A 16,275-nucleotide genomic window follows, 5' to 3' on the forward strand; every position below is an offset into this window, starting at 1 on the left:
CTTCCAGAGAATCATCTTTACGCTCAATTTTGAAATTAATTTATTTTAATGATAAAAATAAACAACATCAATCCTGGTCATGTGAGCATGCTCTTCAAAACTAAAAAGAGTGTTACTATGAAAGTCATGCAAGTATCTAAACCTTAGAACTATATCAGGGTGTTGTAGACCTCTCTTAAGATAACTTTTCAAATCTAATTACAAAAATTACACATGTTCATTGATAAATTTTATAAAACAGAGAAAAAACATAAATAAGGAAATTTAAATTACCAAGAATATCACCATCCCAAAGATACTGGCTACTACCTCTAGTATGTTTTCCACATACAGATGAGATATACATATACATTAATGCCTAAAAGTGGTGAAGGGCTCATCCTGTACAATACTGCAAGCACTGCTGAAGCCTCCTTTCTTATCAGTTGTTCTATATTTCTAGGGATGTTCTCTAGTAGCTGTAGCAGTTGTATGGAAGAACCTGGTGAGATGGCTATTTTTAAGTATAATCTCTTAATTTTCTTGGAAGAATTACGTTTGGGATCATTACCTAGTCTAAAACTACTACTAACTAAATCATATGCAATAATAATGACGGTATCATCATATAGAGCAATATTTTAAAGTTTTTTGTTTTGTCTTGTCTTAACGTAAGGGTTAAATGAGGCTGCCTAATATCCATGGAGCTCTTCTGGATGAGGGACCCTCACACCTCCTCACCCTCCCCCTACCCTCAGAGGGGGCTTTACAGTTTAGCCCAAGCAGTTTGATAACCTCTGGTTCAGTGCAAAGTACAGAGGTTTTGCAATCAAAATAGAACTGGTGTGTCCTATCTGTGAGCCTTAGATGAGTTACTTAATCTCTTCTTGAGCCTCAGTGTCTTCACCTACACAGTAGGAATATTTCTATAGAGTTATTCATGGAGATTATATAACTCACATAATGAATGCACTGAACAGTGTCAGGCAATCAATAGCAGGTACTCAATAAACATTGATTCCCTTCTCCCTCCTTCCTCTAAGAGTTCAACTTTCTCTCCAGAGAAAGCATAAAACAAGGATTTGGTAGGGGAGAAAGTAAAATCAATTAAACGCATTAAAAATGCTAAAAAGTGGGGCTTCCCTGGTGGCGCAGTGGTTGAGAGTCCGCCTGCCGACGCAGGGGACACGGGTTCGTGCCCCGGTCTGGGAAGATCCCACATGCCGCGGAGCAGCTGGGCCCGTGAGCCATGGCCGCTGAGCCTGCGCGTCCGGAGCCTGTGCTCCGCAACGGGAGAGGCCACAACAGTGAGAGGCCCGTGTATGGCAAAAAAAAAAAAAAAAAAAAAGTTAAAAAGTTAAGTGAATTAACTACAGAATGTTCAATTCCCAGGGGAATGGCTCATCGAGGCTTTTATCAAATCCCTGAAATAACAGGAATCCTCTTCGTGTCAGGTATCAGTAGGGAAAACAATTCAAATGCTTATGAAAGGGCCCCTCAGTTGTCTTGGATGACTCTCAATTAAGAAATCTGAAATTCCCATTAGTGATAACAGTCCAGGTACCCTTGCTACAAGGTATAAATGGGTGTGTTCCTTTTTTATAATGCTGAAAGGATAATTGTTTTCAACAGGCTGAATTAATTAATAACATTTTTATGAATCAAAGATCAATAGCCAGTCTGTATTCTGTGTTGTCCCTGGTCACTGAAAAGGTAAAGAAAGCCTGGGTACTATTTCAGGGGTATTTTAAAGTAATTTCATAAGTCAGTTTTCAGATGTACAAAGTTTCCCCTTCAGGGTTCTGAATGGTCATATCCCCTGCAGCAGAGGTAAGTGATGCCTATACAGCCGCAGTACTCAAAGTGTGGCCCCAGGATCAGCACGGGCATCACTTGAGGGCTTGTTAGAAATGCAGATCCCAGGCCCCACCCAGACCTACTGAGTCAGAATCTGCAGTTTAAGGAGACCCCCAAAGGATTTATAGGCACATTAAAGTCTGAGAAGCACTGCTCTAAAGTGAGTGCTCCAAGCAGAGAAATCAATGAAAACGAGGTAAAAATGTACTGTTCCCATTCAGTAGCCTCACACTGCAGCAGTGCTCTCAACACACCAGCAGCTGTGCTGGGAAATCTGCCCACCGTCCGCTAATGCAGGCCTCACTGCAGTCATCTGAGACTACTAAAGCTGCTCCTTTCACCGTGACCACGACCCCTGAAAAGCATCCAGAAGTCCCAGTGCTGAGAGCAGGAGTGTGAGAACCAGCACATCTCCTACAGACCCACAGACAGTGCAAACCTGGAAAGCAACAAGCTCGTCTCAGCAATGAGCAAAGCCCATAACAGCCTGGGAGTACAGGTTTGTAAGGCTGCTCTAGCCCTGTTCCCTCAAGTAGGCAGGGTTAAGCAAGGTCTTTCCTTCCAATCTATACTGGCTAAGCCTGCTTTACGGTAGCGGTAGCAGTAGCGGAAAGGAGAGAAAGGAGCTAACGAAAGGAGAGAAAGGACCTAACAGGTAAGAATGCCAAGACTGTTGTCTAGTGAAAGAGGAAGGGCTTTGGGGTCAGAGAGGCCCAGGTGGAAATTCCAGCTCCATTCCCACTCAGTGGGGGCCATGGGCTTGTTTCTCGAACCCGAGCTTCAGTTTCCTTATCTAGAAAACAGAAATGATCCCCTCTATGTTAGAGTTATAAACTGGGTCACTCGTCAGCAACTCATAGTTACTAAGTGCTAACCATACGCTAGGGGCAAAGAATACAGATTCAACTGACAGCTCAGAGTGCCCTGGGTGGGCAGTCAAGTAAACAGGCAGCTTCGATATTAGGTGGCAAGAACTGTGACAGGAAGCTTGAGATGCTATAGTCTCCCCTGTAAGGAGCACCTGACACACACCTTGCGGGTCAGGCAGGGAGACCTGAAAAGCAGCTAAAAATGTGACGACTAACCCCTGAAGAGGAATTATTTAAGGGACGTACATTGTTTTTTAGATATAATGCTATTGCACAGTTACTGAAGTACAGTGTAAACATAACTTCTATATGCACTGGGAAACCAAAATAATTCATGTAACTTGCTTTATTGTGATAGTCACTTTAGTGTGGTGGTCTAGAACCAAACCCACAATATCTCCAAGGTAGGCCTATATTTGAAACATGTGACCAGAGAGATAGGACTACGATATGTGATTCTAGGAACCCAAGTAACTCCTTTATTACCATTTTCCAGTTTTCAGGTCTCACGTTTCAAATTTCCTAACACTTATTTCCTACATTTGACTACTTTATAAACCATACTGAGACGATAATGGAATTTAAAAGCCACTTAAGTACAAAATTTCATTAGGGAGTGACTAAAGAGCGACTGACAAAAGAACAACCCTGTTTAGAAGTCTATCAAAGGAAAGGTGGAGGAATTTTCAAATTCTACAATAACGTGTCATCTATTATGTAATAAAACACCATTTACCACTAAAATATTTTTTCTTCTTTATCCTTTTCTACGAAGAGACTGCCACATTGGCAGTAGAATCCATAACACCTGGTTTTCTTGTAAAATTCTCTATTTTGAGAATGTCCCATAATCTAAAGGAAAATAACATATCCAGGTGGAACTCATTATTTACATGTAATTTATTTTATTTCATTTCAGCCTTGGGATAAAACATTTTGTTGGCCACCTACTTACATGCATCTTATGATTTGTAAACGATCCGTTAGACTATTTTTAGATGCTATTACAACATATTATGATTTGCCATTAGCATGGATTCTTTTTTCATTTATGTCATAATGAAGTCATCACAGATTAAGTCTCACTCACCTGAGCATCTTGTTCAACTTGTGCTTCATCAATTCCAGCATCAGGGTCTCTATTAGCCTAGAAGAGATAATATGTCATGTTATTGGATTACATGAATATTTTTGTTCTAAAGAAAAAATGGTTCCACCTAATGGTTATGCACATAAAGCTTAGGAATAATATGCATTAATTAAGATCTTATCAATCCTACAATATTTTTACATTATCACACAAACACTGTCCAAAACCAACCTGACCCTCTTGATTTTAAAATCTATGAATAAAAGAGGACAGTGATATCCAAAAAAACAAAAAACAAAAAACTATGAATTAGCTATTACGAGTTCAGGTCAGATATTCTGAAACACAAACACACATTGGCACCACACAGCCAGAATCAAGCAAGTACCAGAAATAATTAAAAGAATTTTAAGGGACTTTACTTAACTAGATTCAGACCAGTCCGGCTTCAGATTTTTTAAACCACAAATAGCCTCCACCCAATACCTGAAGGAGGACCACCAACATCCTCTGGTAGTACCCTGAAGTGTCCCCCACCACATCATCTTCCAGGCTCGAGCCATATTCTGTAACAGAATAATTTCACACATTTACAGCTTCTTTCAACTAGAAAAGGATATCTTGCCCCATTAATCAAATGGAAGAGACATAAAGAAAGAAATATTTGATTAGCATAATAGTTCATGCTTCTCTGAGCACTCTGAAGACTGAAGGCAAATGTTTTCAGTGGTGAGTGGCTGGAAGAAAAGAAATTAAAGTCTCCCAAAAGCACTCAGTTCAAACCTAAATCATGACTCGGCCATTTATAAATGCTCTCAACCAACATAGTTATTAATCTGTTATTAATCAGATACATGATGGTACTGGAAAGTCTCTAAAATACAATCAATCTTAATTTTAAACTTTGTTTCCCTTTCTTTCAAATGTTTTACATGATTCATCTCCAAAGGTCTTCCACTCTCAAATATTCTGAGTTTTTTTTTTCTTTGGGGCATGGCCATTCCTTCCCCTAATAAGATATTTCTCCTCTGCAACATATAAAGTTAACTCTGAGAGACAACAGTGATATTTTAAAATATGCCCTTCTCCCCTCCATTTCCAGCTATTCAACATAAAGCCACAGCAAAGGGGAAAACCAGGATCTACAAGAGTCTACAGGCACTTTTCACCGTCTCTCAACCAGCTGCCATTGAAGGAAAGGAGGTATTACTCTAAGGCATTTAAACATTTCATCATTATTTGAAAGGAGACAAACTTTAAAAGCTTGACACTTCTAAAGATACAAAAGAGATACATATCTATTTCAATCAGTTGCTCAAATACAAAACCTTGAAGGAATTTTTTATTCCTTCCTCTACTCCAGCACCTATATATAATCAACCATCAAATCCGTTTAAATATTTCTCCTCTCTCTGATTGATTCGCCTCATACCTCCCACCAGCCTAGGCTGAGACATAACTGTCCAGCTTACCTCTCCCAACACAGCTGCCTAATCAGCCTCTTAATTCAAACCTTCTTCCTCCCTCAATTGTCCCTTTGATACTCTACTATCCATTCAGGAGCTTACAATGCTTTTGAACCAAGTCCAAACTTCTAATCCAGTCATACAAAACCATCTGTAACAGAGCCTAACTGCTCTTATACAGTTTATCTCCACAATGGACATGCACATTCCCTCCACTACAGTCACATTCTCTTTGTTTCCTCAGCATACTTGTCTCAAACTGGTCTCCATGCCATGGCAGACAGTGGGTGCTCCTTGACCAAAAATGCCTTCTTCACCCACTCGAAACCTATCCAGTCTTGAAACCCTGGCTCAGTGTCTGACTGCACTGTGAAGAAGCCTCTCCTGACATCCAAAGCCAAAATGACCTCTCTTCTCTGAATGAATTCTTTCATTAAACATGTTTGAATTTTACTATCCTGTAACTCTTGCAGTTTTTTCTAAGTCATGTCATCCCTAAATAGACTGCAAACTCCTTGAGGACATGCGCTTTGTTATGTGCATCTTCTGCATCATTCATGACAGCCAGTACGTCGCTGGACACGTAGATAGTGCACAATAGCTCGCCTGACTGGATGGACCACACACAGTTACTATACCTCTTGTGGCACCCCATCTGTCACCCGGCAGCACAAAGGCTCATTCATCAATGTCAACAACCCCAGAAGGAGATATTTGAATATTATATCAGGTAAAAACTCAAGCGTGATCACCTGCAGCTGAGATACATGTATCACCTCTGCCTTAGTGGTTGGGTAAAGAGGAGCAGGAAAGAAAGATTCCAGCGCTTCAAAAGGTAATTGTTTAGTTGCCATAAATTTCACACCATTCTAACTTGCTGGGTTACAGGGTCATTTCTAAGATTAACCAACTAATGCCAAGATAGGGACCCATCTTCCTAGCTGCAGGCACTAGGCTTGGAGGTCTGTTGACTGAGCTGACAATCTGGACAGTCTGGTCCTCTTCAGTCACGCAGAGGGCAGAGTCTTTTACAGAAAATCTGACGAGAAAAGGACTCCCTACTTTTACTGTTTATTACATTTTCTTGGTTCCATTAACAGGATATGCTTCAGATTGAAATACAGATTTTTTTTCACGCAAAAATATTTAAAAATCAAAAAGAAAAGACACCAAAAAGAAAAGTCAAAATACAGAGTAGTCAAGCACTCCCCTTGGCTAAAATGACATACATTACTCAGACATTATCAACTCTGATTTGGACAAGGTTTCTTTTCCTTTTTAGTAATTCTTAACTTCTACCAACATAAAACTGAAATTTTTAAGGAAGAAAAACCACTTACATCTTAAATTTAATGTGAAAGAGAAAACCTGTATATCCCAACACTCACTGTAAACCGTATATGAAAATAAGTCCCATCCTCATCAGAAGTTTCTTACAAATAGTAAAGTAGTTATAGGTATAGAAAAAGGCAGTCTCTTCCCTACTGAAAGAGAAACTAGCTTGAATCGTTGCTTATTTGTTTACTCATTCCTTCACTCATCCAGAAATCACGTATGGCCTGCCCTCCTATAACTCCAAAGAACTGCATTCACTTTAGAGAAATGATAAAGTGACAGCGGAAGTGAAGGGAGATGTAATTCGAAACAGTTACCTTCTTCATAAACTTGTTTTATGGCTCTCAGTTCTTCAGGTGTCCTTGAAGCAATAATTTCTGTCAGGACTTTTTCATTTGTCCCAGCTCCCTGTTTGGAGATTTATTTTTAATAGAAAAAAACATGTTAATAAGATTAAAAAGAAAGTGATCTTCCCAGAACAGATGTTACCCCAACTGCATAAATATATATATATATATATATATATATATATATATAAAATCCAACATAACATTCACTTCCTATATGAGTTCTATTAGTTATAGAAATATGAAATTTCAAATTAGTTTTCTTTCCAAAGACAATTTTATCCTTTTTTGCCTAATGAAAAAAATGTTTATTGTATGAATGTCTACATATATGACATATAACAGATTACATAAATTTGTAATTTTATCAGTTTAATTCTAAATAGTTTTAAAGAGAAACATTTTAATGAAACAGGAAATAATAAAAAGGCTGAAATAGTAAAAATGAGAACTTTACATAAATTTACATGGAAGAACACTGATACTTAAACAATATGTACCTCAAAACATAAACAACCCTGCCCTTAAATTAAGTTCTCTATAGATCACAGGGAAATTCTGCAACACAGGTAAAAATAAATATAGCATGGCTTGGTTATTAGGAATCAGTTATTGGATCAGCATAAAGGAATTGGGACTTGCTTTCTGGATTTTTAAAGAATAATTGTAGTTGGTTTTCCTTTTTCTGATTATAAGTCATATCTACACTACTAAATTAGAAGATACAAGCAATGACATAGCTGAACTTAATTTTTAAAGATAGCATATTTAAGCCTTAATTTCCTTATATTTCTGTTGCTTTACCGAAAAATCAAACACTGAAAGAACTAGGTTTATGCTCGGGCAGAATTTTAGCCACTGCTAATATTTCCGAAGGCTGCAAAAATGCCCATTTCCAATAACCTAATATTTTATTTATTCCAAAGAATCATTGTAGGAAAATGAAGAAGCACAGAAAGGTTCCTAACTTGATAAACTCTCTCCTCCCTCCACCTGAGCTACGTATCATCTCCTTGTTGTTAATTTCAGTTTGTCCATTCAAAACCTAACTACCAGTGACTGAGTTATTCCCTGTCCCATAAGTCTAAACAAGTGATTCAATGTAATCACATTTATACAACATTGCAAACATCAGGCAAGGGAATACACATTTAGTTACTTGCTACAATGAAATTATATCAAGTTTACCAGCTGCTTCATTTTAGTATTTAGAAGTACAGGAAAGAAGGAAAGGGTATTAGAAAATCTTTCTTATCTCAAAATTCTCTCCAAAGCTTCATCTTTTATGCTAAAACTATTAACAATATTATTGTTCCCTAATCAGGCAACTTTCTAAACTAAAAGATAAAATACTTAATCTGTAACATTTTTAAAACATATCTCAAAATTAGAAAACAAGCATGAAAATAAAGTACAAAAGGCTGTAAAATACACTAAAATTTTAAAAAACCACTACTACTGAGTTAACTACACAAAAAGACTAAATGACACACTTGTCATTTTCTCCCTCCTTTTCTTATTGCCTCCTACGCAGTTTTGTCCTTCAAGAAACCCTCAGTGAAATAATTCAATTTGTTTTAATATAAAAATACCATAACCTGCTGTATAAAAAAAATAAATTAAATAAAATTTTTAAAAAAAGAAATAGCTGTTAGAACAGCTAATTGTCACATATAATGACTGTAATAGACTGATGTGATCATTTATATGTTCCAAAAAATAATAATAATAATAAAATAAATAAATAAAAATACCATATAGTAATTACCAACACAAAATAATATTATACACATGACAGGAATATTCCTCGCACTCATCCTTTCACCTTAAGAGCATGCTTCAGTTCATAGGCATCATAAAGCCGAGAGGGTTTCATCAGAGCCACAATTAATTTTTCAAATTTTCCAGTCAGTTCTGATTTCAGGTCATCCAGAAGGTCCTAACTCACAGAAAATATAAATATTGGTTAACCATGCAGAAATTTTAAGGAGGTTCTTCTTAAATATGAACGATAGCCCTTTGCTCTAATGAATTCTTTACATTGCTATCTCCAAGTAGAAGACACATGAGCTAAACAACACCCTGTGGCTTTTAATAATGTACTTTTGACATCTGACCTTAAGCTAAAGCAAAGCCACTCATGTGTCAAGGTATTTGTTTTTAAGATGTTTTTCTTAATCTCAGAGTTTTAAAAAAATGAATGCTTTTTATAAAAAAATATTTATTTTAAAATATTTTAAAATAAGCCTAAAATATTTTTAAAATACTCTTCTGAGAAACATGTCTATCTCAAAAAAATAATTTCCCCAAAATATCATAATGCATTTTTACAAAGGACAAAATTTGGCCCATCATACCTAAACAAAACAATGTTTTCTTTTCTCTCCATATCTAGTAATATTCTAATACTTACATAATAGATTATGTTCATTACTATGCCCCTGACTACTGCAGGACAGCTGCTATTATGGGGAACATGCATAATTATAAAGATAAAAGCAGTATTTCTCATCCATTTCAGTTTCAGCACACAGGCAACTAGAATTTGTGTTTAAAATACTTGCTTTTTTTTTTCTTTGCATTTGTTTCTCGAAATAATGAACAAAAATTTTCAGAATAATAAAACTACATTTCAGTTTTTCATGTCTGTACTAATTCATTTAGTAACAAATTTAATTTTTACTTTGAATTGTTAATCAAATAAGAACATTTAAATCAATGAATTAAAAACTCATTTATTAAAATACCACTCCAAAAGGAACCAAGACTGTGACTGTGTCAGAGCAAAACATATTGCAATACAGGTTTACACCTGGAAAATAATACAACAATCCTGAGTGGGAAACACAGAAGGAAAGAAGGGCAGTTATCCCCATTGGGATCTTGCAGCACCTATAGAGTGTCAAGTGAGGAAACACAATCATATGAGGATAAGTTGAGTGAGCATTTTAACCAACAGCTGATAACTAAGAAACAAACTAGAAAAGAAATAAGGAGGAATAGGAAAGTCAGAATCATAAGATTAATGATATTTACAAAAGAATATTAGTAGATTTCAAGCTAGTCTTAAAAGAGAAAGTTGCTCTCACATTCTACCTTGGGATGAAGTATAGTCTTACCCTGCCAAATAGAGTCTTAAAAGCCACAGCGATCTCCTGGCGCTGAGCATTACTGCGGGATATCAGCAGAGTCAGGATGCTCTCCTCATCGGTGCCTGCAATTATGTTCCAACCATTACATCCTGGCTGCCACATGCCCACTCGCTCAATAACCTTTGTAACAAGCTCCCCAGTCACTTTAATTCCTTGCCTCATAAAATATATTTTATTAAATAATTTATTAAACTATAAAATTTACAATATCAAAATGTTATTGTTTCCAACAATACGTACTACCCCTACACATCGTGAAGGAGATGCAAAAATTCTCCTGACTTTTTAAAAACTGAGTGCACCTAGCTTTTCTTGCAACAAATAGTTACTCAAATAACAGCTCTTCACAAGGCATGATGTGTTGGGTGTTCCAGGGGGTTGAGAAAGGAGAAAAGATATAGACCCTGGTTTCAAGTTACGAACAATTTAGGGTAAAAAATACAAAATTTTTTTTGTGAGGTAAGGTGGAATGTGACAAGGGCCTCAGGAGAGGTCCAGGTGTTAAATGGGGTTCAGAGGAGGTTCTCGTAGCTGAAAGGCAGAGGAAGACAGTTTTGGGAAAAGCTTCATGGAGAAGGTGACACCCACCCAAAACAGGCTTGAAGGATGAAAAGATTTTGACAGGCAGTGATGTAAGGAAGAAAGACAGGCTTTTAGAATCCAGGAAAAGCTCAACAGTAGGAAAATACAGAGCTTTCCTGAATAGCAGATCACCTGGCACGGTTGGATCAGAGGACACATCAGGCAGTAATGTGCGCTGAGACCGACAAGGTGGGCTGGAATACCAGGGAAGGCCTTACAAGGCCAGAAAGCCTGCACCTGATCCTGCTACAACAGGAAATCTCACAAGATGTTCAGAATGGAGAGTGATGGGGTCAGAGCCAAGTTTGAGGAAGACGAATCCCTTCCCATGGACACTGGTACAGAAGGAGCCTGAGGACAGGAGGATTAATTATATGTGGAAGTCCTCAAGATGAGAGGTTTTTAAACTGCAAAAAAGGAAAGCTGAGGAAGAGAAGACAGTGAGGTGTAAGAAACTTATAGAACTGGATATCTGATTGTACGCTGAGAGCAAAAGGCTGCACAGCTGATCACCCTCAGGAATGTCTGTTTATCTACTCAGTTAGCTACCATACAGGTAAAGCTGAAAAGCTAAAAAAACAAAGAGGCTGAATTTAACTCCTGTTTGGTTCTAGAGACTAAATACTAGGGGTGGTCAGTCATTATTTTTGTTCCTTTAATGTTTCTCTCTATATATGTTCAGCTCAAAATATTCTAAAGTTAATCTTACTGTAAAACAATGACTTTTTGTTCAGAAAAACAAATGTCACATTTTTTTTTTAGAACAAAAAGAAGGCTGAATTTACCCAGGCCTTTCATGGCCTTCCGAAGAGTTTCTGCATCGGCCCGCTCATCAAATCCAGGGAAGTCAGTCACAGTGCCTCTGAGCACCTGACACAGGAAAAACAGGAATATTATTCACAACATGACTAATACGATAGACAACATAAACAGTAAACCGCTTGCTCTGTTTCATGTTCAGACTTTACATAAATTTATCATTTGATAAGATATATCAATATAACCCCATTTGAAATGGGAAACAGACCATTACAATGTGGATTAGCAGTGCACCAATTCAGTGCACGAGCTCTCCTGGCCCACCTGCGATACCATTAGCAGGAAGGCTGGCTTCCAAGGCCCTCTTCCTTCAGGCATCGCCCCAGTGATCAAGCTCCACCAGCACCTCCTGGTTCACGAAGGACACTTCCTTGCAGGCTTCATTCCCGTTAAGCCTCTCGCCACTTTGATCTGGGAGCATACTGAGCCTGCATTAAAACTTGAGGCCTTTTGTGGCACATATATACAACGGAATATTACTCAGCCATAAAAAAAACCAAAATTGAGTTATTTGTAGTGAGGTGGATGGACCTAGAGTCTGTCATACAGAGTGAAGTAAGTCAGAAAGAGAAAAACAAATACAGTATGCTAACACATATATATGGAATCTAAAAAAAAAAAAAAATGGTCATGAAGAACCTAGGGGCAAGATGGGAATAAAGACGCAGACCTACTAGAGAATGGACTTCAGGATACGGAGAGGGGGAAGGGTAAACTGGGACAAAGTGAGAGAGTGGCATGGACATATATACACTACCAAATGTAAAACAGCCAGCTAGTGGCAAGCAGCCGTATAGCACAGGGAGATCAGCTTGGTGCTTTGTGACCACCTAGAGGGGTGGGATAGGGAGGGTGGGAGGGAAGGAGATGCAAGAGGGAGGAGATATGGGGATATATGTATACGTATAGCTGACTCACTTTGTTATAAAGCAGAAACTAACACACCATTGTAAAGCAATTATGCTCCAATGAAGATGTTAAAAAAATAAAAAAAAACCTTGAGGCCTTACCCTAGGCACTGAACTCTAAGCAATGCTCTTAATAAATCTAGTCCTGTTTCCTTATACTTACTTAGGGATTTTAAGATAACCTGGCAAAACCTGAAAAGATTTTCAGTAGCTCATGTGCCAGAAGAATACAAATTTCTGAATTTAGAACTTTTAAAGATATATTAGAAGATACTGTTTGTAAGAGTTCCTATTTTATGTTATCATATATAGTACTTTTAATCATCCAAATATTTTAATATCTCCAAAAACTGTTTGTAATATCATTAGATCTTTAGAATCAGAAGGCTTTATTAATACTGAGCCATAAATTTTTATCTTATGATAAAGGGAGGCTCCCAGGATTTATTTTTACCAATAAATGTTCTTGAAGTACCTCACAACTCCTGTCAAGGTTCCATCCAAAACTGAGAAATAAACAGCTATAAGGGTTGGGGACTGAGAAGACTTGTCTGGCTTACAATCACTTCTGTTTCATTATGAACGCATGGAAGCACGATCACCTACAAGGAAAAAAAATTTCTCTTCCACCTTAACATCCAACTACTGCATTTGCCTACAGTATCTTAACACCAACCACATCAAAAAAAAGAGAAAAAAAGACAACAGAGAGACATATCCATGGGGAAGAACTTGCATGGGACACAGCACCAGAGGTCAGCTCTGAGACCTCTCTTCAGTGGCACTGCATTCCGCCTCCTGAAAAAGTAGCACTCAGGGGTCCAGGAGACAGACTCTCTCCTTGACCAAACTTCAGACAGGCTCCTCAGAGCACTCTTTTTGACTAGGACTGGTCTCTAGCCTGCCAAGCCCAGTTGTAGCACGAACTCTGCTAAAGTCAGTTTACAGAGAATCCTGCAAACCTTAATATCTGTTCAAGTTCCTCATCCTCCATCTTTGACGTATAAATCCATGGGCTGCCTTTAGCAAGAATCCTATTAGGCCAGTTCAGCAAGAATCCCTCTACCCTTAATGTCTCCTCTTAGTAACTTTCCATCCACTGACCTCCTTCATCCTGCTCACTGGTTGTAAGTTCCCAGCTGCCTTTGCTATATTTGGACTTGAACCCAATCTCTTCTCTTCTACTGCAATAGGCATGACCTTTACTGCAGTAGTTTTGAAAGTCTTCTTTACCATTTAACAAGTGCGAGAATAATTTTTTCTTTAACAATAGTCTCCTCTTGTTCAAGGAAAGAAGAAAGACTCTTTTTCCTCTGAACAGAGTCAGCCTTGAGAGAACCTACAGGAAAACCTTAGTGTTGTAATTATGTGGCCAAAAGCATACAATCCAAGAGAAGAGGTGTTTCCCAGTTTCATCTCCCAGCCCCAGAGTGTTGACTGGTAGCAGCTTTCATCCCCCCAAGCCATCCCCCACCCCCACAGCCAAAACAAAAGATTGTGGCCAAGTAGGAAAAGGAGGGGCAGGGAAGCCTCACTTATCTCATGCGGAGGTCATGAAACTAAGCCAGAGCTCTTCATTCTACTAAGTGGGAAAATGCGATACTGTGATTTATAATAAGAAACATATATTTGGTCTTTGTCCCCATTTCCTGCACAGACCTCCTAAAACCCTTGGAATTCCCGGAAGATAAGAGTGATAAATTTCATAATGCTAAGAGCTTGATATTCATAGCAAACCCCCTTCAATCACACCTGACTTTGTTAATGAGGTGACTTTTGGGAAGCATCTAAGGATGGGGGTTTTGGGGCTGCTTGCCCGGGGAACCAACCATGCGATTAGAGGGTTGGAACTTTCAGTCCCACACCCACAACCCCACCTCAAGGAAGAGAGAGGGGCTGGAGATCGAGTTCAATTACCAATGGCCAATGATTTAGTCAATCATGCCTATGTAATGAAGCCTCCATAAAATCCAAAAGGACACGGTTTGGAGAGCTTCCAGGCTGGTGAACACATGGAGTTGTAGGGACAGTGGCTCACTCGGAGTGGGCACTGAAGCCCCCTGCCCCTTCCCACACACCTTGCCCTAGGCATCTCTTCCATCTGGCTGATCCTGAGTTGTGTCCTTTTTATAATAAACCAGTGATCTAGTAAGTAAAATGTTTCTCTGAGATCTGTGAGCCAATGATGGGGTCATTGGAAACTCCAATCTACAGCCAGTCAGTCGGAATCAGAGGTGACAATCTGGCCTTGCAACTGGCGTCTGAAATGGGGGTGGGAGTATGAAGAGGGGTGGTCTTGCAGAACTGCGCCCTCAACCTGTGGGAGCTGATGCTATCTCCAGCAGACAATGGCGGAACTGAGTTGAACAGCAAGACACCCATCTGGTACAGGAGAACTGCTTGTTGGTGTGTGGAAACCATGCCCCACATTAGAAGTGGGTTCAGAACCCTTTGAGAAATCCACCCAAAGCCAGGCTAGTCTCCATTTCCACCCTATCTAAAAAGCACAGATGCATAAGTGCCAATAAACTCCCTGCCATTTGTTCTATAGCTTGACCATATGAAAGTGAATGGTTGAATACCGGCAGCTTCAAATGGTTCAACATAATTAAAAGGAGCAATAGGTTGGGAGAGAAACTGTAAGATTTGAGGAGATGGCCCTTCAAAATTGGTATGGGTTAGGAAAGTTATTTCTCTCAAGTCAAACTGCAGTTCCTCTCTGTTTAGTAAGACCACTTCAAATTGATGAGGAGGACACCATCAGTATCATCATAAAAATGAACAAATACCATGGGTTCTCTCACTGTGAGAACTTGGATGACTTAGTTCACCTGTCTGCTTATCTATTCACTCAACAGCCATTTTCTGAATGCCTTCCACTGCCAAGTATTGTACTAATCCCTAGGAAAAAGTCAAGATCTCTTAAGTCAAGAGAAAATGATAGGCATGTAAGTAATCAAGCGCAGTAGAGTATGTACACACAGAGGTTTCCTCAGGGTAATATGAGCACATAAAGGAGGGACTGAGACAGGAAGAGTGGAAAGAAATCAGAAAAACTTCCCCCAAATGTCTTGAAAGTTGCCTGTAATTTTGCCAGGCTGGCTCAGGAAAGTAGAAAAGGGCAGGCAGCTATTTCAGTATGTATTAAAAACATGGAAGAGGAAGCAATGTGGTGCTTTGGACAAAGGGTTAAGTATTTCAACAGACTGGAACAGCAGTAAGATTGGATAGAAAAACAAACAAGGGAAAAGGTCACAGTGGGGAGCGAGGACGGCTGGAAGCCAGACTGAGAAGAGCAGCCTTCACCCCGTTGGCAAAGGAAGCCCCTGGAGGGCATTTAAGCAAGCAGGCAAGGAACAAGGTCGACTCTGCACAGTAATATTACTAGGGCAGCAGACAAAAGGACAGAATTGTGCATGTGTGGAGACAGAAAGACTGTTTTAAAAACTACTAAACATAAGAAGGTTAAAAAAGGCCTGATCTAAGTCAGGAGCAGTGGAAATGGAAAGGAAAAGGCAGACAGGAACAGGGCCAAGGCAGAAGGAAACCATTGAGGAGGATGATTCATTTTTTGGATAAGAAACAGGATGGCTGGTTTTGCATTTCTCCACATACTGAAAGAGAAGCAGGCTTGTCAGTTACTGGTGCACATAAGTGGTAACTAGAGCTGTGGGAGGGGGCTTCACGAAAGGCAATATTAATGGAATGGAAAGAAGAGCTGGAGAAGGGAAGGTCACCTACAATCGGAATGGCAGCTAATATCAGCTAAGGGCGGCAATGAGCTCAGAGCTTCACATGGGCCATCTCAGTGAAACCCCATTTTACAGATAAAGAAACACGCTGGCTTAGAAAGGTTTGGTGAATCACCCAG

At 39.0% G+C, this 16,275-nt stretch overlaps 1 protein-coding gene across 1 annotated transcript in view; it reads right to left on the reverse strand.

Annotated features, from left to right (window-relative positions):
* ANXA5 (annexin A5) overlaps positions 1-16,275 on the reverse strand; it is a 31,345-nt gene that overhangs the window by 5,965 nt on the left and 9,105 nt on the right. Inside the window, exons 3-8 of the mRNA XM_081232275.1 lie at positions 11,463-11,547; positions 10,063-10,157; positions 8,769-8,882; positions 6,914-7,004; positions 4,282-4,361; positions 3,796-3,852 (exon numbers count right to left, since the gene is read on the reverse strand). Of these exons, the coding sequence (XP_081088401.1) occupies positions 3,796-3,852; positions 4,282-4,361; positions 6,914-7,004; positions 8,769-8,882; positions 10,063-10,157; positions 11,463-11,547 (522 nt within the window). The remainder of the gene's footprint in view (positions 1-3,795; positions 3,853-4,281; positions 4,362-6,913; positions 7,005-8,768; positions 8,883-10,062; positions 10,158-11,462; positions 11,548-16,275) is intronic.

Source organism: Mesoplodon bidens, assembly GCF_964165515.1.
Source record: "Mesoplodon bidens genome assembly, chromosome: 1".
NCBI lineage: Eukaryota > Metazoa > Chordata > Mammalia > Artiodactyla > Ziphiidae > Mesoplodon > Mesoplodon bidens.